The sequence below is a fragment of the Myotis lucifugus genome, unplaced genomic scaffold (genome assembly GCF_000147115.1).
Source record: "Myotis lucifugus unplaced genomic scaffold, Myoluc2.0 scaffold_145, whole genome shotgun sequence".
NCBI classification, from domain to species: domain Eukaryota; kingdom Metazoa; phylum Chordata; class Mammalia; order Chiroptera; family Vespertilionidae; genus Myotis; species Myotis lucifugus.
The window spans coordinates 2,589,190-2,613,786 of NW_005871193.1; the positions used below are offsets into that span (position 1 = coordinate 2,589,190).

General features: G+C 42.5%; 1 protein-coding gene across 1 annotated transcript in view; it reads left to right on the forward strand.

Moving 5' to 3' along the window:
* The window catches only part of LOC111827234 (complement receptor type 1-like), a 34,362-nt gene that overhangs the window by 6,472 nt on the left and 3,293 nt on the right, over positions 1-24,597 (forward strand). The window contains 11 exon segments of the mRNA XM_023758923.1: positions 1,445-1,530; positions 6,717-7,109; positions 8,752-8,928; positions 9,015-9,117; positions 10,768-10,853; positions 14,139-14,366; positions 15,318-15,494; positions 16,688-16,879; positions 18,884-18,907; positions 19,886-19,958; positions 20,651-20,755. Of these exon segments, the coding sequence (XP_023614691.1) occupies positions 1,445-1,530; positions 6,717-7,109; positions 8,752-8,928; positions 9,015-9,117; positions 10,768-10,853; positions 14,139-14,366; positions 15,318-15,494; positions 16,688-16,879; positions 18,884-18,907; positions 19,886-19,958; positions 20,651-20,755 (1,644 nt within the window).

A 24,597-nucleotide genomic window follows, 5' to 3' on the forward strand; every position in this document is an offset into this window, starting at 1 on the left:
CACCAAACTCTATATAATTCAAAGGGAGGGGGGTTGCTTAAAAGCAAACTCCTCATTTCCCCGAAAGGCTTACGCTTTTTTTTCCAAAATAGGAAAAAATGGTAGACACACTTTTGTGGGGGGGGGGGGGGGCAGGGAGGGGGCGGGGCGGGTGCCTGTTGCACTCCAAATTAATGCACATAAAACCAGGTGAAGCATTCATTGGATGGGGAGGACCAGCTCTCTAAAGAAGCAAATGGAACAAACACTAGTTGACCCACGAATATATTCTCTCCTCAAAACAACAAAAGCTGGGGATGGTGGATTCAGGGGGAAGTGGGAGTGATTTGTTTGGGAGGATGGAGCAGGTGTGAGGAATGGGCAGATCTGAATTGTGATAGCTCCTCTCCAGAAGTGCTCACAGTGCAAGCATCATGCTGGGGACATATTCTTGGAGTATCTTTGGGGGAGGCATGCCATTTAGGAAAGAAGTAGGAAGACTGCTTCACCTTATACTTCACTTTTGCTTTGTTTTTTTTTTTGCTTACTAGAGGCCCAGTGCATGGATTTGTCCAGTGCATGGATTCATGCACTGGTGGGTGTCCCTCGGCCTGGCCTGCTCCCTCTCACAATCCATGGCCCCTCGGGAGAAGTCAGAGACCCAGTTTCAGCCTGATCCCTGCAGGCCAGGTCAAGGGACCCCACCAGTGCATGAATCTGTGCACCAGACCTCTAGTATGCATATAAGATTTTTGGTTAATCTCTTCCCACCCTCCCCCCTTCCCCTTTCCTCTGAGATTCATCAGTCTGTTCCATGTTTCCATCCCTATGCATTGAGTGCCTGCCCCCTGGTAGTCAGTGTGCGTCATAGCTACCAGTTGAACAGTCGACCCGTTGCTTAGGTTAATATATATATATGGCATTGTTCTAACTATACCAAATAACACTTGACAATTATTTGGTATTATTTGTCTCAATTTGTAATAGTATCAAATTTGGCCCTAGCTATACCAACTCTCGTGAATGGCTCAGCTCAGCATTCCATCACTATACACAGCCTCTGTTGAAGTAAATATAAATGTCACTAAATTTTCCAAATTTTATGGCACACTTTAAACAGTTTGGGGCATACTAATTGAGAATTTCTGCCTTTAATATTTAAAAATATAAGATTAGTATTCAACTCTCTTTGTTCTGCTTGGATTTCCTTTGGTTCTACTTTGATTAATCTTATTTACCTTAGATTTACATAAAAATGTATCTGAAGTTGATAAAGAAGAAAGATTCCATCCAGTTTAGAAAGTATAAAGGAGAAAATTTAAAGTCCCAATACAGACATAAGATTTGAGAAATTGACAGTTTTACAAAAGGAAATTGTTCTGAATTCTTCAAGATGGTGGTCTCTTGTAAGTAACAATCTAAGCAGGGACATTAGAATGTAACATTCATTATTCTTTGCCTCTAGATACCAACTCATTGGTGAAACTTCTAATCATTGCGCCATCGTAGGCAATACTGTTGCCTGGGAAAATCAAGTACCTGTTTGTAAGAGTGAGTTGAAATCTTTTCTATTACCTTTACCAGTAGAGTCTAAGTTTCCACCTGAATTTATAAAAATTTGAATTGAATTCCTTAGTGCATTCTGTCCTTCAGATAGTTGAAGACAGCACTACTGTCCTCAAAGTACTTGTGGGTTTCCTGGCAACTGTTTAAATTCTTCCTGATCTCGGGATGTGCCTTTTGTAAATCCGGGGACTTAAATACATAAACGCCTCTAAAATGTATTTCTACTTAGTTAATTTGGAATTATGTTGGTTCTACCATCACCAGTATAATAATCATTCTGCTTGGCAAATAAATACAAAATGATAAAGCGATGCTCTCCACGGTTCATGAAGCTGTGGAAGAATCAACGCCCTCATATACGAGGGTCCAACAAACCCTCTTGAAAGGCACCCTGTACTATACGCCTCAAAAGTGGGTACATACAAGACCTACTTCTTAGAATTCACACTTAGGAAATAAACACAGCTTTCTGCAAGGAGTTCACTGTAAACACATCTGTTAGGTTTAATGTAAGGTTTAATCTGAGATGTAAGATTTAATCTGACCAAAGCCAATAAATTGACCAAGACAAGCAGGGTAAGAGTGAAATATCTCGTTTATTGGAAGCTCTTGGGTGAGGTCCCACGGTCTGGGGGTGCAGGCCAGGGGAGTCACACCCGCCTATGCCTGGCAGAGATTTTTTATGCTGCTGTTGGACCAATCAGGTTTATCTGAGGTAGCTGGTGGCGGGTGATTGATGAGCAGGAAGTTGGTGCAGCTGCACCCTGGCCATCTTGAGAAGTCTTCGGTGGTTATTTATTGGCCATCAGCACAACAGGATGCTCTGGTGGGTCCCAGGATGGCAGCTATTGTCCAGCAGGATGTGGCTCGGCAGTTCTGGGTTGTTTTGTCCAACTCAGCTGGTTGGGTCAGGAAAGACCCTATTTTCCCAGCCCCAGACCTTACAGCATCATTGCTGCATTCTTTATAATAGTGAAATGGTTCTGGTCACCTAAATGTACTATTTGTTTCAAAATACGGTTTAGAAAGAATCTGCCAGAAGGAAAGAGAAGTGATAAAAATGACTACATAGGATTTCCTAAGGAACATAAAATAGCCATGCAGCATTAGAAGAAGTCTATCTGTACACTGGAACTTTATTCAGCCATAAAAGAAAAACATCTTGGAGAAGCACTTAGTGACATATAAAGATGTTTATTATATCTATTTGATGTGAAAAAAAATCAGATGACAAACCAGTTTGTATGGCAATAGTTCATTTTATTAAAAGATCATATATCTATGCCTATTTCTATATTTTCATCTCTATCTCTAATTCTGTAACCATTTTTATATTCACACCCTGGTAACTAGTTTTAAGCCTCTTTGGTGAAAGCTGTGGGCGGGGTGGGGGTGGGGGTCCTATACCTTTTGGCTGTGTAGCAGATGCTTCTTCAAGAAGATTCACACTCCCATTTCTTCAAGCTCCTCTGTGTCTGTAAACTGGTTCTTAAGTCTGGGAATTGGCTGACGAAGAACCACACTCTGTCTTACAGTATTGCAAGTCAGACTTCCGGTCACCAGACCTAGATCTTTTCTGCTTATACCAACCTTAGTACACTCTTCTTCTACTTTGATTCTTGAGACTCCATGATCAATTAACTGATGACAAAGGTCTCTGCAGATAAATCATTCTGATTTGTTTCAATTGCCTCTGGCAGTTAAGGGCTGCCACTCAGCCTCTGCCATTCTGAGGTCCTGTCATCCCCCTTGATTTTAGGGAAACTGGTTCAATAGCAACTATTCCCACTGTCATTCTTGGCCTACATAGAGGGCCTACATCAGAGAGTTCTTCAAAGATGCTGAAACTCCTACATGAATTTATTTCTCAAAGCCTTGGGTGAAAGAGGGATCCACCCCCCAAACCCCCATCAGATGGACTTAGTTAAGGAGCCTATTCATGGGTCTTAAAAAATGAATGCCCTCCAGCATTCTCTGAGCCCTGGCCATTGTGATGCCAAGTGGGTTCTTGGCTTCATGCAGGAAGGAATTCAAAACCTGACCCAGACAGAAGAGGTTAAAGTGGAGAAGTGGGTTTTATTGAGCAGACAAGACACACAGGAAAAGCCACTCCACAGACAGAGGGGCGGACGCCCCTCACAAGAGAAGAGAGGCCCCGGCCATCTCTGTATGTTGAGCCTATACCTGTTTGTAGTTTCTATGGAAAATTGCTGGGATGGGGAAACAGAGAGAGGGAAAAGTCGGGATGAGCTTTCACCTTTACAAGGTATATTTTGTGGTCTGTTTCCCTTTTAGGGTTTACTAGTAGGTAAGTGATAAGGTGTGGCTGAGTAGCTAGTCATCAGTCATCAGTCTTTGCAGGAATGTCCTTGGTTCCGGGGGTCCCTCATGGTCTGCTTGCATCTCCGTGTCAGGCAGCACGGAGCAGGCCCCTGGCTTCACTTTGTTTGGCTTTAGTTCATTTATATCGTGTTCATGCCCCTGTCCTATGTGAATAGGATTTCTGCCCCTGAGGTATGTTAGTAAAGCTCTGGTCTTTCACCTTCACTGGGCATGCTCCACACTCAAACTATCACACTGAATTCAGAATCTCACTTCTTTGGGTGCATTTGCATCTCTCACAAGTCATAATATTTAACTCCCCCCCCCTTGCACTCCACCCCCATTCCTGCCTGGAATTGAATCTGGTGAGAGCACTAGAAACCATGTGAGGTGGTAGGGGTAGGTCTTGAGAAGATCATCAAGTGTTACCATTTGAGTTGCCAGATTTAGTAAATAAAAAATATTCTATACCCAGTTAAATTTGAATTTCAGATAAGCAACAAGTATTTTTGCACTATAAATACTAGTATATGCCATGCAGCCCGACCGGTGTTGCTCAGTGGTTAAGAGTTGATCTATGAACCAGGAGGTCAGCATTTGATTCTCAGTTAGGGCATATGCCCGGGTTGCCGGCTCAATCCCCAGTGAGGGAAGTGCAGGAGGAAGCCAATCAATGATTCTCTCTCATCATTGATGTTTCTCTCTCTCCTCCCTTCCTCTCTGAAATAAATAAAAATATATATTTTTTAAAATAAAAAAATATATATGCCATGCAATTCTGAGATATAATTATACTTAGAAATGTTTACTTTTTTCTGAAATTCAAATTTAATGGGACTACAAATACTTTCTCTGGCAGCCCTATTTCAGAAGGGGCCATTAGAGTTCCTTCAGGCAAGAGAGGAGAGGGGGGGAGGAGCTACTTCTCCTAGTGTTATACAGTGGGGCCTTAACTTACGAGTTTAATTTGTTCCGAGACCGAATTCGTTAACGAGCTCTTTAAGGAGCTTGTTAACTCAAATTACTCTGTCAACTCAAAGCAAAAATCTGCCGAGAGACAGCTGGTATCTCAAAAAACTCGTTAGTCAGGACACTCGTAAGTCAAGGCCCCACTGTACAGGCAAAGTAAGTCTGGGAAATCTGGTTCCAATTAGCCTGGGTGATACTGTACAAAACCACTAGGTAAATAAAACTTTTATTTTCCTCTCTCCCCCTTCCCCCACCTCCCTCCTGGCCCACCTCTATCCCCCTTTGTAGCTTTCTCTGTCTTCTTAAATTATTATTGGTAATTTATGTTTTCATTGATATCATTTAGGTTTTCAAAATGTTTAACATACAGTTGTCTACAGTTTCATAAATATTCTCATGTATATGTAAATATGTTCAAACTAGAGACCTGGTGCATGAAATTCATGCACAGGAAGGAGGGGGGTGTCCCTCAGCCTGGCCTGCACCCTCTCCAATCTGGGACCCCATGAGGGATGTCCAACTGCCTCTTGCAATCCGGGACCGCTGGCTCCTAACTGCTTGCTTGCCTACCTGCCTGCCTGCCTGCCTGATCGCCCCTAACCGCCTCTGCCTCAGCCCTGCACCCGGAACTCTGGATTCCCTCCTCCGGCTGGCCACAGGCACCTGGATTCCGAGCCTGCTTCACCTGGGCCATCCACAGCTGCAGGGGGCTGGGGGTGGTGGCTTTCCCAGGCTGTAGCCGCAGGCACCCTGGACTGCAGGGTGGGCAGCTTCTCCCTCTCTTGGGCCACAGCTGCAGCTGCTGGCACCTGGGACCACAGGGCAAGCAGCTTCTCCCTCTCCCGGGCTGCAGCCACAGCCACTGGTGCCCCCAGGCAGGTGGCTTCGCCTGGGCACGGCTTTGTCAGGAAGGATGTCCGGATGGTCGTCCAGAAGATGTCTGGTCTAATTAGCATATTATCCTTTTATTAGTATAGATTCTATTTCTTACTGCTGCATATCTGTGTTGTCTCTCCTTATACTTTTTTAAATTGGTTTTTTAAACTCTATTGAGAGTATTACAGATCTCCCCCATTTCACCCCCTTACCCCCTCTTCCCCTGGTTCCTGCCCCACCCCATCCCAGGCCCTCACCACCCTATTGTCTGTGTCCATAGGTAATGCATATATGCATATAAGATCTTTGGTTAACCCCTTCACCCCCCTGCACCCCCCTTTCCTCTGAGATTCCTCAGTCTGTTCCATGTTCTCATGCCTCTGATTCTATTTTTTTCATCAGTTTATTTTGTTCATTAGATTTCTTGTTCGTTTATTTTGATTTTTAGATTTAACTGTTAATAGATATGTATTCGTTGCCTTTTATTGTTCATATTTTTAATCTTTTTTTCTTTTCCCTTTTCTTCTTCCGCTCCTTAAAGAATACCCTTCAACATTTCATGTAATACTGGTTTGGTGGTGATTAACTCCTTTAGCTTTTTCTCCTTATACATTTTTTTTATTAAGTGTATTTTGATTTTATTTTTTTTAAAGCTATACTGGTCTCATTTATAAAAAAAATGAAAAATTAGAAGGCAGTTGGTTAAATAGGGGGAAAACTGTGTAAACTATGATATTATATAATCAAAGAGTTATTTGTACTAAAAAGAATGTGAATTGTATTACTATACGGATATGTTCATAGGAAATAATCTAAGTAGGAAAAGAAGAATTATGCTTTTTATTATGTACATCTAAATTACAACTTTGGAAAACCTAATCTACATGTTAGCAAGGATTAAGAGCAAATAACGAGTGTAAAAATGGTAACAGTTTAGTGACATTGCATTGCTCTCAGTAGTTATTTCAATTCACTATCATTTAAATGGCGTTTCCTTTTCCCAGTTATTCAATGTAAGACACCACCAACCATCACCAACGGATATTTCATTAGCTACAGCGGAGACGATTTTCCATACGGAATAGTGGTGACCTATCACTGCAATGACAGAAAAGGAAGGGAAAAGTTTGAACTCGTGGGCGAGAAGTCAATACATTGCACCAGCAAAGATCAAGTGGGCCTCTGGAGCGGCCCTGCCCCTCAGTGCATCGTACCTAATAAATGCACGCCTCCGCACGTTGAAAATGGAATAAGGGAGTCTGAGAACAGAAGCTTGTTCTCCTTAAATGACATCGTGAGCTTTAGGTGTCAGCCTGGCTTTGTCATGAAAGGCCCCTCCAGTGTGCGCTGCCAGGCCCAAAACAGATGGGAGCCCGAGTTGCCCAGCTGCTCCCCGGGTGAGTCTGACTAAAGCTTCGAGGGGGCCTGCAGGTGACAGGAGCTGTGGGAGGCCCCCCAGATTAGTGTTTGTTCTGGGAGGGAGATGTGTGGTGAGCAGGGTGAGTACATTTTCTAGGGGTGAAACATGAATCTAAGAAGATGTGTATGTATATGTGCGCGTGCATGTGTGTGTGTTCAAGTTGAGAAACAGAGCAAAATCTGGGCACAGAATATGAAGTTCCCTTAGGATTCTTAGAGAGGCTAGATAATGTCCAAGATTAAACAGATACTAACTTGCAAACTGAAGGCTGAAACCCAAATCTGCCTGACTCTAGAGCCAGGGAAGTCAAAACCACTCTAGATTGTTCAAGGAGTGGGGGATTTAGAGCAGATAACAGCATAGAGGGTATTGGAAGGGCGGGAAGAGCAAAAGGAGAAGGGCTGTTTGCAGAGCACAGGAATCTGTTGTTGGCTCCAGACTGAAGAACCCATGCCCACACTCGCTGCTGAAACACACTGAGCAGCTCTCCCCTCCAATGCTGCCCCTGTGACCAGGATGCAGCTGAGATCCCTGGAGCCAAAGCCATTATCGCTAGAAATTAAGTCGCTACTGCTACATAAGAGCCATCAACACTGCTACTTCCTGAGCCTCCTCTAGAAGACGAATGGCTTTTATCATTTTCCCACCTTTGAATTTGTCATATCTTCCACCAGTTGACAGAGTCTAACCAGAACTCAGCTGTCAAGGGAGATAAGCCATTATAGTTTGCAGGCTTCGGGCCCCAACAGTCAAAGGAGAATGCAGAGGTGTGAGGCTGGGAGTTCACAGACATTGAGTCCACATAGCACTTAAATATCACCTCCCTGTGCAATTGTTAATCCAGGAGGCAGAGGGGCAGTGAGCCCTGAAAATGGGTTTTTAGAGCCTCAGAGTATTGTCAAAGTCCTTAAGGGAGTCATTACTCTAGTCCAGTGGTTCTCAACCTTCCTCATGCTGCGACCCCTTAATACAGTTCCTCATGTTGTGGTGACCCCCAACCATAAAATTATTTTCGTTGCTACTCCATAACTGTAATTTTGCTACTGTTATGAATCGTCATGTAAATATCTGATATGCAGAATGTATTTTCATTGTTACAGATTGAACATAATTAAAGCATAGTGATTAATCACAAAAATAATATGTAGTTATATATGTGTTTTCCGATGGTCTTAGGCGACCCCTGTGAAAGGGCCCATCGACCCCCAAAGGGGTCATGACCCACAGGTTGAGAACCACTGGCCTAACAAGTGGACTATAAATTGGTGATGCTTTTCTAGAAAGTAGTATGAAAATATTAAAAAATCCTTCAATCTTAACAACTGTATCTGGGTAACCAGTAATGGGAATCATTCTAGAAGGGAACTGTCTGCAGCGTAATCTTAGGTGAGGATTTTAGATGGAAAACAGTGAACTGAGGATATGTCAGTGCTAGTACAGCTCTGTGTTGAATCAGGTCTGTGGCCTCTCTCTCTCATATTACCATTCACAAAATGAGGGTGTTAGTCTACGAGGTTTTTCAAAAATATGTAGACTTATAGTTAGGATTCTGTTGGCCAATTTACCACTGAGGAAAGGTGCTTTTCACACTATTAACAGCACTGGTTCTCTTTCCTCAGGATGTCAGCGGCCTCCAGAAATCCTGCATGGCCAGCACAGCCCCAGCGACAAGGACAGCTTTTCCCCTGGGCAGGAGGTGCTCTACAGCTGTGAGCCCGGCTATGACCTCCGAGGGGCCGCCTCTCTGCGCTGTACGCCCCAGGGAGACTGGAGCCCGGCCGCCCCCACATGCGCAGGTGCCTACACTCACTCTCATCCTTTCTGCAGATGAATGTCTTTGCACCTCACATGGTGGTCTTACTCCCCATTTATTTTTCTGTAGTGAAATCATGTGCTGCCTTCCGGGACCGACTTCCTAATGGCCGTGTGCTCTTTCCACTTAACTTCGAGCTTGGAGCACAAGTGTCCTTCGTTTGTGATGAGGGGTGAGTGTGAGCTTGCCTGGCCCCCTGGACACTATAATTGGAGTTAGAAGTTAACAGAAAGGGAAGGTTTGGTGTGGCTAAAAAAATGAATTCAGGGGATTACATCTTGGAAGTGTGTAAGAAAAGTAAGAGTAAGGAACAAGTGGAAAAAATAGCATGAGGTATGAAGGAAAAATTGGGACATATATGAAATGGCTGGTATAAAGACAAATACAATGACTGGCTATGAATATATATGTGATGCATTGATTGAAAAAATAGTAATATTTTCCAAGCAGAAAAAAAAAGAAGAAGAATTTGGAGAGTTCCAAGAAAAGTTTGATATACAACAAAAAGTTTATTAAAAATAATTAAGAATATTTAAGAATTATTTGGTCATTTTTTAACCATCAAAAGGAAAATTTGTCATAAGAGTAAAAGCACAAGAATGGGTATTTTAATCTAATCACATATCTTCTGGTTAGTCATGTGCTTAGGGCTCTGAAATGGGATCGCGGTGGCTGGTGAATGTTTTAGGTAACGACATTGTTCATGTGAGGCTGGTGCTCTTCCCAATGTGCTCATCTCTGCATGGGAAGGATCAAGTGTGAGCAAAGAAGGACCTGACCTCAGACCCTTGCAAAGAATCCTGGCAGGCACCCAGTGACAGCACCCAATAAGATTTAGGAGCCACTGGGGTCCCACGTGCATTGACCATTGTGGATGGTCGCATACACACTCAAGGGGCCAAAGAGCCGCATGTGGCTCACGAGCCGCAGTTTGCCGACCACTGCCCTAGAGTACTCAGACTTACTCAATAGCCCAATGTGCCTTCTTCACAGCCATCACAGCCATAGAGACAAAAGGACAATCTTTGCGCTCTTTCCAGTTACTCTCTGCTTTTTCCATCCAAACTTGGAACTGTTTTACTCACTTTTCCAGTATCAGAATTAGGAGTCTGTTGCATTAGAAGACTGGGTTTCCCATATGATGAGTACATTTATCAGGTTTATCATGGGAACTAGAAGTCCGGTGCACGAAATTGTGCACTCAGAAGGGAGGGGGTCCTTCAACCCGCATTGTGAGAGGGCACAGGGCAAGCCAAGGGACCCCCACCAGTGCATGATCGGGGCCAGGGAGGGACACAGGAGGTTGGCCAGCCGGGGAGAGACCACAGGAGGGCTCTAGAGCATGCCCAGTCCATCTCGCTCTGTCCCAATCAGTCAGACTGCAGCAGCAAGCTAACCCACCAGTCAGAGCGTCTGCTCCCTGGTGGTCAGTGCATGTCATAGCAAGCGGTTGAGCGGCCTTAGCATATCATTAGCATATTACGCTTTGATTGGTTGAACAGACGACCGGATGACTGGACACTTAGCATATTAGGCTTTTATTATATGGGATGATCAGCTAGAGATTCACTTCTCAGAATCTGGGTCCAGGATCAAGGAGATGGCTGCTATGCTCTGACTGCCTTCTGCATAGGCGACCCCTGTGAAAGGGTCGTTGGACCCCAAAGGGGTCACGATCCACAGGTTGAGAACCGCTGGTCTAGATCAATATGGCCTCCAAACTTCTGCCACCTGTTGGTTTCGGATGCTAAGGTTTTCAGCCGGGCCTCAGAGTTTTGCCAACTGAAACAGCTCACCTGTGCACTACCATTTTCTTCTTCAGATTCCATCTACAAGGCAGCTCTGCCAGCCATTGTGTCTTGGTTGGAATGGAGAGCCTCTGGAATAGCAGTGTCCCTGTGTGTGAACGTGAGTAGAAGGAATAACACTTTTGGACAATTCCTCCCTTAACCTATTTAGTATTTTGACTTATGGCAACCCCAGTAGGGTTCTTCTATTTTCTAGTCTGAATTACTGAGAGATATTTGCTTTTTAAATGGTATTTATTTTTGATCAATTTGTTGTGATGCACGTTATTGTACATCATACGTTTTGGGAACCATTTTCTCTGTCTCTGTTATTTTGAATTCTTTATTCTAGATGATATATCCTGCAGTAGTTGGCCTCTAGACAGGAGAGATTAAATAATGTGAAGCTTTGACAATTTTCTTCCTTTCTTCTTTCCTTCCTTTCCTAATTCTTTCTTTTCTTTTCTTTTTCTAATATCAGGATGTAATCACTCTACATTTTTTCTATCTACTGGATAATATGTAAATATGAAACATGCATTCATTCGAACAACTATTTATTGAGGACATACTATGTGCTTGGTATTTTCCTAAGCACTGGAGTTATAGCAGTGAACAAGATAAGTTAATGCCCTGTCCCCATGTTATTTATACCCCAGTGGGGAGATGGTCAGGAAAAACAATAAACAAGTAAATGTTATGGAAGTGACAGATCAGAGCAGTGAAAGAATGAGGGGAAAGTTGGGAGCAACATAACATGGGGTAAGCAGTTTAAGACGCCTTAAACCAGGGGTTCTCAACCTTCCTAATGCCGCGACCCTTTAATACAGTTCCTCATGTTGTGGTGACCCCCAATTCCATTGTTACAAATTGAACATAATTAAAGCATAGTGGTTAATCACAAATACAACATGTAATTATATATGTGTTTTCTGATGGTCTTAGGCGACCCCTGGGAAAGTGTTGTTCGACCCCCAAAGGGGTTGCGACCCACAGGTTGAGAACTGCTGCCTTAAACTCTCCAAACATGTACTTAAAGAAATTATGTTGAAAGATTCAGAAGTAATAAGCTGATTAAAACATGACTCTCCTGCCCTGACCGGTTTGGCTCAGTGGATAGAGCATCAGCCTGCAGACTGAAAGGTCCCAGGTTCGATTCCAGTCAGGGGCATGTGCCTTGTTTGCGGGCACATCCCCAGTGGGAGGTGTGCAGGAGGCAGCTAATCGATGTTTCTCTCTCATCGATGTTTCTAACTCTCTATCCCTCTCTCTTTCTCTCTGTAAAAAAATCAATAAAATATATTTAAAAAAACAACAACATGAGTCTCCTGCCACAGCTAGGTGGCTCAGTTGGTTGGAGCATTGTCCTGTATAACAAAAAGTTGCAGGTTGGATTCTCAGTCAAGGCACATATCTAAGTTTCAGAGGAGGCAACCAATTGATGTTTCTCTCACACATTGATGTTTCTATCTTTCTCATTCTCTCTCTCAATCTCTCCATCCCCCCCCCCCCCCCCGCTCCCATCAATAAAAACATATCCTCAGTGAGGATTTAAAAATAAAAAGAGTCTCCTATGTATAGGGTCAATACCAAGTTCTCCTGTTCTACCCAATTATATTTTGCCCAATAAAAGACAAGATTTTGCTTCATCGCTTGACCTTAAAGATTGTAATATATATATTAGAGGCCCGGTGCACGAAATTTGTGCATGGGGGAGGGGTGTTTCTCAGCACAGCCTGCACCCTGTCCAATCTGGGACATCCCTCTCCAATCCAAGACTGCTGGCTCCCAACTGCTCACCTGCCTGCCTGCCTGATTGCCCCTAACTGCTTCTGCCTGCCAGCCTGATCACTCCCTAACCACTCCCCTGCCAGCCTGATTGACACTTAACTGCTACCCTGCTGGCCCAATCGCCCCCAACTGCCCTCCCCTGCTGGCCTGGTCGCCCCCAACTGCCCTCCCCTGCAGGCCTGGTCACCCCCAACTGCCCTCCCCTGCAGGCCTGGTCACCCCTAACTGCCCTCCACTGCTTGCCCGATTGCCCACAACTGCCCTCCCTTGCCAGCCATCTTGTGGTGGCCATCTTGTGACCATATGGGGGAGGCCATCTTGTGTGAGGGCATGATGGTCAATTTGCCTATTACCTCTTTATTATATAGGAGATATATATATTATATATATATATTAAATATATATTAAATAATCACATTTTACTATAATGTTTATGTTGCTAGAAATCTACTCAGACATCAAAATGTGCTTTTTATAGTAAAACTTATGAGAACATAGCTTACATACTGTTATCTGCTATCCAGTGTTTCTTGATGAGAATGATAAGTGGCTGTTATACTGGCATGCATGAGAGCTCAGTTATTGATTGGACATCTTATTTTCAAGACTCTTACTATTGAAGTAGCTTCCTGAAAACACCAAGCCTAGTTAGAAACGCCAACTAGAAGTGAGGAGGGGACTGTTTTATACAGACAAGCAGATACTAGAAAGAGGTAACAAGTGGAAGCCTGACAGAAAGTAAAGAAGAAAATTCCATCATAGACGGATCTATACATTTTTAAAAACAAAGCAATCTGACTTGCTTAGAATTTTTACAATGACCTCGGAGGCTTCAATTCATTGTGGCAGCACACTGTCATAATCAAGATTGATGGCCAGTATCAATAAGTTATCAAGGAAAAGTTTCACATCTTTAAGGTGATTAGCACATGTGGAATACTTTGTAAAAACATTTCTTGAAAATTTCTTCCTTGGAGGACAGTGACTTTATCTGTGCTCTTCATCTCTATATTCCAGGGCTCCAATGAGTGACTGACACAGAGTATGTGCTCAAGTAATATTTATTAAGTAGTTGAATGAATTATCCTCTACAGCAGTGGTTTTCAACCTTCCTAATGTCGCGACCCTTTAATACATTTCCTCATGTTGTGGTGACCCCCAACTTCATTGTTACAAATTGAACATAATTAAAGCATAGTGATTAATCACAAAACAATATGTAATTATATATGTGTTTTCCGAAGGTCTTAGGTGACCCCTGTGAAAGGGTCCTTCGACCCCCAAAGGGGTCGCGACCCACAGGTTGAGAACCGCTGCTCTAAAGGGTTATTATTCTTCTTTAAAAGTTTTGGTACTTAATTCAAGGGTGTTAAGTTTGCTTTATCCAGAAGACTTAACTATCAGGAAGATTCAAGATAAGCAAATTTCTTCTGTACTTTTTCCATGAAAAATGAGAGTGAGATCTTATTTCATTTAGCCCATCTCATCAAAGGCCTACAGCAAAGATACAGTCATGGGTGTTTTCTAGGTAGCACCATCCATAGCATCCTATGCCTGTAGAATACCTCTAGTGGGAGCTCCTCAACGAAACTAACAGCTCTTGCGTTCTTTCCAGAAATCTTATGTCCAAATCCTCCAGATATTCCTAACGGAAGACACACAGGAAAACCTCTGGAAATCTTTGCTTTTGGAAAAGAAGTAACTTACACATGTGATCCCCAACCAGACAGAGGGACGACCTTCAGTCTCATTGGGGAGAGCACCATCCGCTGCACCAGTGACAGTGAAGGGAACGGGCTCTGGAGCGGCCCTGCCCCTCGCTGTGAACTTTCTGGTCCTGCTGGTCAGTACACATTTCCCCACCTCCCATATGGGTCAGTGCATCTGGGCAAGAACATCCATGTTTCTATCGTGACAGTGTCTGTTCCTCTGAATATCACTTTGTCATGAATATCAGACACAGACGTACCTGCCAGGAGAATAACAGATGGTTCTAGAGGTGCCGCACTGTGCCCCAACCGGTGGTGTTCTGATGACCCTGCCCACTGGGGTGAGGAATGTGGGATGGTGAGGAGAGGAGGCAGAAGAGAGTGGAGAGAATCAGTGAGGCCCAAAGTTTATGGAGAATATTTTGAAACCAGTGAGAATATTTGGTTATGCCATCTCTATTACTAGTTGTTTCCATACTACAAGGATGGTGTGCAGAGCAAAATGTACATATTGATGGTGTAATTTCCTTCAAAATTGGTAATGCTCTAGAAGTAATTAGGCAAGTCCCGATGTAGCCATTTGTGCTCCTGTTGTTACTTCTAAGAGTTCTGCTCAGCCCATGACTGTATTTTGTTGACCCTTCTTCTCACCTTTAGCAAAAGGAACTCAGGATGCATGGAGAAGTGAAGTGGGTGGTTGTCCTTTTAGCCTCCGTAGCTCAATCCTTTCCCATATATTTAGCTTTAAGTGACAGTACCTGGCAACCAGAAGCTCCTTTGTGGCTGTGATTGGCCACACAAGCTCCGTCCTCCAGAGAGGACAGGTAGCATTGACTGGGTGATTTGTAGATGCCAGTGGTATTTCTATCTGGTGGAGTCTGAAGGTAAAGACATACTACATGATCCTGATCAAAGGCTGAGAGGTCTATGTTTAGAGAATTAGTCTTCCCATTGACCCACAAACATTTAGTGCCTTGAGTCCTGCCTGCCTAGGTCTTATGTGGTTCTAAGAGTCAGAAATATTATTTGATGTGTTGGCGTGTTCATACTTCTATGTTTAACTGAAAGTCTTTTCTTGATCTTAGCATGCCCACCTCCACCCAAGGTGCACAATGGGCGTCACACTGGAGGACATGTATCTCCATATCTTCCTGGGATGATCGTCAACTACACCTGTGACCCAGGCTACCTGTTGGTGGGGAAAGGCTTCATTTTCTGTACACATGAGGGAAACTGGAGCCAAGTCTACCATTATTGCAAAGGTACCTTCTATTCTTGCTGGGTTTTTATGGAAGATTTCTGCATGAGGCTAATAAGGCTGATGGAGATCTTATCTGAGAGGATGGTGAAATGAGTATCAATAGAAGGAGAAGCAAAGAACAAACAGTAGGAAGAGAGGCTGCACAAATATCCTTACCTCTACCAAATAAGTAGGAAGAACAGAGGGAATTGTCAGTGATAGAATAGACATCAACCACGAATTTAAAATGTTTTCCAGGCCTTTTACTAATAAACTATTTCAGCTTTAAAGGATCACAGATGGTCCTCACAAATACCCTTAGAAGGTCAATAAGAGACTAGGAGCACTTGGTTGTGAAGACAGTAGAAGTGAGGTCAAAGCAGTTAGTTCTGGAATGACTAGGTGTGGAGTCTCACTATAACTGCCAAGTCCAAAGGTAAAGAGTTTATTGCCTCTTACCTACACCAAGTGCCAGGAATGATTTTGTTATTCATATATAATGAAATATGACTTTAAAACCTTTCTTGGCAATATTCTAAAAAGCTACAAAATGTGGAATTAAAAATCATATTCTGTGACTAGTCATGGTACTGAGATATTTACAGAAGTGATGTGTGTTAGTCTCCGGAAGAATCTGATGAGGTGGGATGATTATTCTTGCTGTCTTACCAAGGAGGAAATTGAGGTGTAGAGAGATCCAGTTACTAGCCTATGATCCTCAGCGCAGGAGGATGGTGCTAGGATTGGACCCCAGCTCATCCCCTGCTTTCTAACTCTGCACTTTATACTTTTAAGTGTGGCTTTTTGACTTTTCAAAACTATAAGTTAAGGGCTTTTTGCTTTGCTTGTTTCTCTTCTATTCTTTCCTATTTCAAATACTATGTTATCTTCCTATTTCCTGTGGTATGACCCAAGTGGATCTAGGCTAGAGTATGCTTATCCTAACTCCTCATCTTTCCACAGTTTTCCAGTTTCAGAGTTGCTCACAATTAAAAGTGGATTACAGTACATTCCATATTCCTAGGAAAATAAAGTTTGAGAATCTTAAATCATAAGATATTTAGGGAGGGGTTATCAATTTTTTCTTTATTGAAAACATGACCCATCTTTGCTGAAGGGAAATATGTTTGGGGGGTCATAGGTCTTTCCATTATGGTAGTTACAACTAAAATTCTCAATAAAATATCAATTTCCTTCTGATTTTTCTAATTTCAGAGGTAAAATGCAGCCCCCCAGAGTTTACGAATGGAATCTGGAAGGAGTTGGACATGAGGCAAGAATTTCGATTTGGAGATACTGTAACCTTGGAGTGTGAAGATGGGTATACTCTGGAAGGCAGTCCCCGGAGCCAGTGCCAGGCAGATAACACATGGGACCCTCCTCTGGCCACATGTACTAGGACATCTGGTAAGTGCAAGAGCAGGAAGAAGGAATGCAGGTCCTCCCCAGTCATGCACTGTTCATTCATTCATCCGTACTGTCATCCAATGTGGTGTGATTGTTACAGCATCGAACGTGGTAGTGCTAAGGAGTGCAGGAGGAGCTCCTAATTCTTCTCCAAAAGCCCTTAGCAAAGAGAGCCAAGCAAGCCTTGCTCTCTCCACAGTTCTCAACCCATTCATCTCTCCTTGGGGACCTCGCTGAACCTTTTTGGTCTGCATCACTCTATTGTTGCCTGCATCCCACAGTAATGATTTAGTTATAGCCCGGGGCCTTAAAAGTGAAGAGCCCCACAAGCAGGCCTTCAGGGATTTCAGCATGAGTCAGGAAACACCTTCCAAGTTGCTGAGACCAGCTGTCCTGTCTCCCTCACTGCTGTTGGCTACAGGATTCTAAACTGGTAAAACTACATCAGCAGATTTAGAAATCAGGTGTCATTGAGCTGTATTGGCAACTAGAGAGAAAATCTAAACCTTGAAATTGTACACATCAAGGAGCCGATGAGCAAAATTAAAAATGAATAACTTTCCTTAATCTAAGTTAGTGCTAGGCCTTCCTCACCCATTCTTATGATTCTTATTTGTAGCAGTGATTACCAATATTGTTCAAGATGTTTTTAAAGTTAATCCCTTAAGTGTGCTAGTTAATCTGACTTATGAATGATATTTCCAAATTATAAACTGTAACTTCCTTAATATCAAATTATATTTACTTTGGAAAAACGCTCACTGCCTAACTGGCTGAATGAATGCCTTTACAGGGTTTGAACATGTGGCCATGAAAGACAGAAAATTCCCATGATGGAGGGCCACCTTACCAGACATTAAAAGAAATATAAAGCCACAATACACAAATCACTTTAAAGTAGCATAAAATTGACTCATTTTTATAAGTGAAACAGAATAGATATTAATAAAATAAAGGTTTTTATAAATAAAAGTAAAAGTATCTTACAGATGAAATATAGCCAAAACCGGTTTGGCTCAGTGGATAGAGCGTCGGCCTGCGGACTGAAAGGTCCCAGGTTCGATTCCGGTCAAGGGCATGTACCTGGGTTGCGGGCACATCCCCAGTGGGAGATGTGCAGGAGGCAGCTGATCGATGTTTCTCTCCCATCGATGTTTCTGACTATCTATCTCTCTCCCTTCCTCTCTGTAAAAAATCAATAAAAAAACAAATATATATATATTTGAAATACAACAGAGATGGTAAAGATGATCAAATAACAAAGGTAGCAATGAAGCAAATTTAGGACTTTTCTTTTTATCTTACAAAAAGTACCAGATGTATTCAAGAGTTAAAGATTTAAAGTCAATATAGAAAAGCTAACATAAATTATATTTATTTATCAAACCTCTGGAAGAAGACTTAAATTCTTTGAACTTTTGATATGACAGAGAAAATCATTAAAGATCAACAAAGTTAACTTACAGCTTATGTGCGTATTTTGGAAAGTAAGAGAGCAGTAGACAGATGAGAAATATGGGACAAATATAATGAAGAGTTAATAGTATTATCATACCAGTAGCAGTAGTGGTAGTTGTGGTGGTAAAAATTAACGTATATTGATTGAGAGCTTAATTCCACTGTTCAAAGGTTAGGTAGGTAAAGAGGTGCTATAAATATGTAAAAACCTACATGTATGGGAACATGTTCTAGAAGGGAATGTACCAAAGCATTTCATGGTGGTAGAATTATGTGTGATATTTTTCTTTTGTTATGTTTTATACATTCTTTGCTGTAGTTCTATTAATTTTATGATAAAATGGTAAGTTAAAAAGAAAGGAAACAGACCACTGAATACAGAAGATAAAATGAGATTATCTCAGTAAAACCAATGTTTTTTTATATTAGAACAAAATTGGACTGTGCAATGATAAAAATTAGGCTAAATTATCATTGGCTGAGGGCTCCTGTTCAATCATGTTGAGTGCTTGACTGATGCATTTGTGACCTTTGTCTTCCTTTTAGGCCGACGTAATGCTCACATTATTGGTAAGTTTTATAAAGGGTTTGCTGAGAAACTGCAGCATCTTTAACAGTAAGTATCCACTTATAATGAATGAAATGTAAAAAGAGAGGTCAAAATATCTTACATTGCGATTTCATTTAGAAAGGAGACAGTGATAGACTCAGGCCACGGTGTGGCAAAACTGGTATCCTCATCTGCTATAGAGTGTCCTCCATCAGAGGCTCTGCACTCTCTTTGAACCATTAAAGATGACCAGTCCTTCATCTTATTTTATTGTAGCTGGAGAATACAACCTGGGAATATTCTTCAGGGTGGTAGTCATGCTCACTTGCCCAAATTGAAAGCCAGAGACCACTAAGCCCGTTTCTGGGATCTGAGTGTGGAAGAGGAATAGTGTTATGAGAGAGTTGGCTTCAGAGGGAATTGGCAGTTTGTTGCATAGAATAGCTCCTGTGCCTCACACAAGAGATGCGCAGGGCCTGAGAGGTGGAACCCAGGAGTCTCAGCGCTGTTCTCACATGTTGTTGAAAGGCTGCTGTTGGACTACAGGTTACAAAATGGCTCTGCTCACTCCTTTCCCTTAACCCTATAGAAGTGACAGTAACGAGCTGGATTAAACAAGAAGCAGAGGGGAGAACTTTTTGTTGTTGCTGTTAATCCTCACCAGAGGATATTTTTTCCGATTGATTTTTAAAGAGAGAGAGTTGGGGGCACGGGATGGCGGGGAGACTCGCCCCAACCAAGGCAGGGATTGAACCTGCAACCTAGGTAGGTGGCCTTGACCAGGAGTCAAACCCATGCCCCTTTGGTACACGGGCTGAGCTCTAACCACTGAGAAATGACAGCCAAAGGTAAGCCAGTGTTGGTGTTTTTTAAACCAGAATTTAGTTACATTTTTAAAAAATCATTGGCAACCTTTAGAGAGACTAGATATGAAGATAGAGATGAAAAGCTAAGGGTTGTATTTTGCATGCACTTAATTACCTTGTTTTACTGCCTAGGCATATCCTCCGGTGTGGTCATCTTTATTATACTCGTCATTATTTCCTGGATGATTCTAAAGCACAAAAAACGGTCAGTACAGCCATGGGCTTTGCAATCACTAAGACCTATGTTCATACTCACTCACTAGCTTTGAATCCTGGCAAGGTACTTAGTCTCTCTAAAGTTCATTTTCCTCGCCAGAAAAATAAGATAATAGTCGTTTCTACCACAACACAGTGCCTCTCTCTTATAATGAATGTCACAAAATGTTAGCTTTGTTATTTATACATGACTACTAATACTTCTTTTACTATCAGTTCTTATGTACCTTCATGACAACTGCTACTTTCCATACTATAGGTATTGTACAAAATACAGAACGTATATCTTCACTATGGCGGTGAAAGGAAGCCTTGTGTAAGATTGCAGCGCAAAGCCATTTAAATGTCACAATCCTGTTGTACCAGTATTTACTAATCAATATAACTTTGGAATAGAGAAATGTGTTGTTCTAAGGCATGGGCACTTGTCTATAAGCAGGTTAGAGTTCCGACACAACCTATAGAATGGTTTTAATATTATTTTCTAATCCAAGGTTTTACTCAGTTTTGAAAAGTGTGACTTGGTTACATTTTTCTTTTTAGATGCCTTACAAAGATATCGGAAACCTGAGACAAATTATGCCCTAAATTTCCAAATGAAAGTTATTGATTACCTCCATTCAAAACGAAAAAATATATAATTTAGTTATTTTTCTCATCTTTTTCTCCCCTGCCAATTAGCAGTAATACAGATGCAAAACCTAAGGAAGTCAATATCCATTTACATCCCCAAGAAGACAGCTGTGATCATGGGAAAAGTCTGCAAACAAATGAGGAACATTGCAGGTACCAAACACAAATTAAAATCAAAATGCTTTCTCCCTGACCGGTTTGGCTCTGTGGATAGAACGTCAGCCTGTGGATTGAAGGGTCCCAGGTTCGATTCCGGTCAAGGGCATGTTCCTTGGTTGCGGGCATGTCTCCAGTGGGGGGTGTGCAGGAGCCAGCTGATCAATGTTTCTCTCTCATTGATGTTTCTAACTCTCTATCCCTCTCCCTTCCTCTCTGTAAAAAATAAATAAAATATATTTTTAAAAAATAATAATAAAATCAAAAAATCAAAATGCTTTCAACAACCCACGTATCGAATGGAAACAGGATTTAAATATGCTATTGTATCTGGTAGATCACTAATACCAAAGGCATTGGAAAGTACTTCAGGAGCTGGATACACTGCTGGTGGTGTCTATCTTGGATAATTGTTTCCAGTGACTTGGGGTGAGGACTCCGGCAGTGCTGTGCACAGGCAATGTTTTCCTAAGCATTCCTGTATTGTTGTGTGTTTGTTATAGGTGGAAGTGGTGTTCTTGGGGTGCCCTGGGGGAAAGAATTTTATTGACGATGTAAAGTTAAGGGGGTTCCCTTCCAAGACCCCGTCTATGTCAGTCCCACCATGGGAGAAGTCCGAGCTTACCTTCAGCAGGGCTAGAATTAGGGATGCCAGTCTTCACCCCATAGTATAGCAGAGTCCAGTCCAGCATCCGCATGTGGATCCACATGGCCATGGGCCACGCGTCTTCTAGGGCCACATGGCTATGGAGACAGAACAGGCGAGCGCACGGGGCAGGTGCAGGCCATGAAGCGAGAGTGCCACAGCACCAGACCAGAACAAGAGAGAGGGAACGCTTTGTCCTGGGATCATGTATTCCCAAATTTTCCTGAGTTTGCATTGTGTCTACCCCCCAGCCAATCCATTGTTCCCCACGCTAGACTGACAGGCAAGCCCCTTTTCTACATCACCCTGACTGCACTGTGTATGCGCCCATCTCCCCCTGTGTTCAACTCCTTCCCCTGAGCATGTACCCTGACTGAGAATCGAATAGGTAACCTCTTGGTACCTGGGAGCCTTCAGAAAACTTACCAAGATATCAAAAACCTAAGACAAGAGATGCCCTAAATTTCAAAATGAAAGCTACAGACTACCTCATTTCAAAACTAAAATGTATATAATTAAGCTATTTTTCTCATCTTTGTCTTCCCTGCCAATTAGCACTAATACCTGGCCAGGCAGGGGTGATGTGCCACAGTCTTTCACAGCAATGGTTCAGGAATCTGGAGAAGGTACTGCGACATAATGCATAGAGACTATATAAGAAATATAAATTTGGAAGGCATTTTGCGGGAGCCAGACAGAAACCAGCTCTCTAGTGGAGTGGCTCGCCGAATCTCCGGACCCACGGCTTTTTATTTACACATTTTGTCCTTTAGCAAAGCAAACACACATATCAAAGGTAAAGTTTAATAAACAATAAAAGATTATCAGGTTAGGGGATTGCCCTCAGCCATTTGCCAGCAGCAGGGTAATATAACGTTGATAATCAGCCCTGCCCTGCTGCATATCGAAGCCCATCCGCGTCCTGGTGAACTTGCAGCATTTATTATGACCTGCTGGTCTTAACCTCCAGCAGGGATGCATTTGTTTTCCTCTATTATCAGGGAACTTTGATGTAAAAATTGTGCAAAACTGATTCTTAGCCAGCCATGCTATCACCAAATATAAACAGACTAAATAACCAGACCATGAGGGCAATGCTTGTCTTTATACAATTTTATTAAAAAACTAAAGGCCCAGTGCACAAAAATCTGTGCACTCAGGGGAGGGGGGGCCCTCAGTCTGGCCTGTGCCCTCTTGTAGTCTGGGACCCCTCGGGGGATAACCAACTGCTGGCTTAGGCCCGCCCCCGGGGGATTGGGCCTAAGCTGGCAGTCAGACATCCCTCTGGCAGCCCAGGAGCCCTTGGGGGATGCCCACTTGCCAGCGGAGAGCAGGCCTAAGCTGCAGTCGGACATCCTTGGCGCTGCTGAGGAGGCGGAGAGGCTCCCACCACCACCGCTGTACTGGTAGCTGTCAGCCTGACTTGTGGCTGAGCAGAGCTCCCCCTGTGGCAGCGCACTGACCACCAGGGGCAGCTCCTGCATTGAGGGTCTACCCCGTGGTGGTCAGTGTGTGTCATAGTGACCAGTCATTCCCAGTCGTTTTGCTGTTAGGGTCAATTTGCATATTACCCTTTTATTCTATAGGATGTTCCAGAAGACTGCTTAAGATATCATTTCATTTACCTTATTCCTGCCAGGTTACCTGCCTAAAACACATTGCCACCTTCCTTCCAATCTAAGTTGCATGAACTCAGCTCAGGAATCACTGACCCAAGAAGCTCCACCAAATAACTCCAGTCCAAAGTGATGTCTCTCTTTGGAACTCAAAGCACTTCCTGTCTATTCCAAATTTTTAAAATAAATTATTTTCTTTCAAGGATAATATATATACTCATTGAAAACAAAGTACCCAGAAACATAAAACAATAAAAATTACTTGTAATAACCCTCCACCCAGTGGTTAGTATTATTAAGCTACTTTGCATATTATTTTACATTTGAAAGGTTATACTTTGAGATTATGTTGATGTGATTTTGGTTTCACAAATGACAACCATTCTTCTCATTGTTAAAAGCTGTATATGAATACATCATACAGTATTTGACTTTTCATTTGTTGTTTTTTACCCATTAACTCTATTGCATTCTTTCACTCACTCACTCATTGATTCTACAAATTTTGATTAGTCACTTATAATTGTAACCAGACAATCAATGAATCTGGGCTGCCTGTCACTACTTGAGCCATTTCAGCAGACAGGGTTGAATCATATATTAGCATTTATTCCAATAATGCCGGCAGTATGGGAGAGCAGCAGGTCATCCAAAAAATTCTGCTTTGCCCCCCACCATAAGCCAGCTGCATATATTGGGTAGATGGACAAAGATTACATGGGGAAGAAGGCAAAAGGGATAAGAATGGGTATGCAAAATGGGCAGTTTAAAGGTCATGCAGGTTGGGGGTTTGCAAAGGCCTTGGGCTGCCTCTGTTTTCTGCAACAAAGTTGTTAACCTTTCATTGATAATAGGCAGCTCCTGGATGTGGAGGATGGACCACATTTCCAGGTGAGCTCCCAGGTCCCACATGCAACTCCCATCCAGGCTGAAATGTGCTTTTTAAATTTTTTTAAATTAAATCTTTATTGTTCAGATTATTACAGTTGTTCCTCTTTTTTCCCCCATTGCTCCCCTCCACCCAGTTCCCACCCCACCCTCTGCTCTTACCCCACTACCCCCCACTGTCCTCATCCATAGGTGTACAATTTTTTTCCAGTCTCTTCCCGCACTCCCCATACCACTTTCCCCCTGAGAATTGTCAGTCCACTCCCTTTCTATGCCCCTGATTCTATTATATTCACCAGTTTATTCTGTTCATCAGATTATTTATTCACTTGATTTTTAGATTCACTTGTTGATAGATATGTATTTGTTGTTCATAATTTTTATCTTTACCTTTTTCTTCTTCTTCCTCTTCTTATGGATACCGTTCAGCATTTCATATAATACTGGTTTGGTGGGGATGAACTTTTTTAGCTTTTTCTTATCTGTGAAGCTCTTTATCTGACCTTCAGTTCTGAATGATAGCTTTGCTGGGTAAAGTAATCTTGGTTGTAGGTTCTTGCTATTCATCACTTTGAATATTTCTTGCCACTCCCTTCTGGCCTGCAAAGTTTCTATTGAGAAATCAGCTGACAGTCGTATGGGTACTCCCTTATAGGTAACTGACTGTTTTTCTCTTGCTGCTTTTAAGA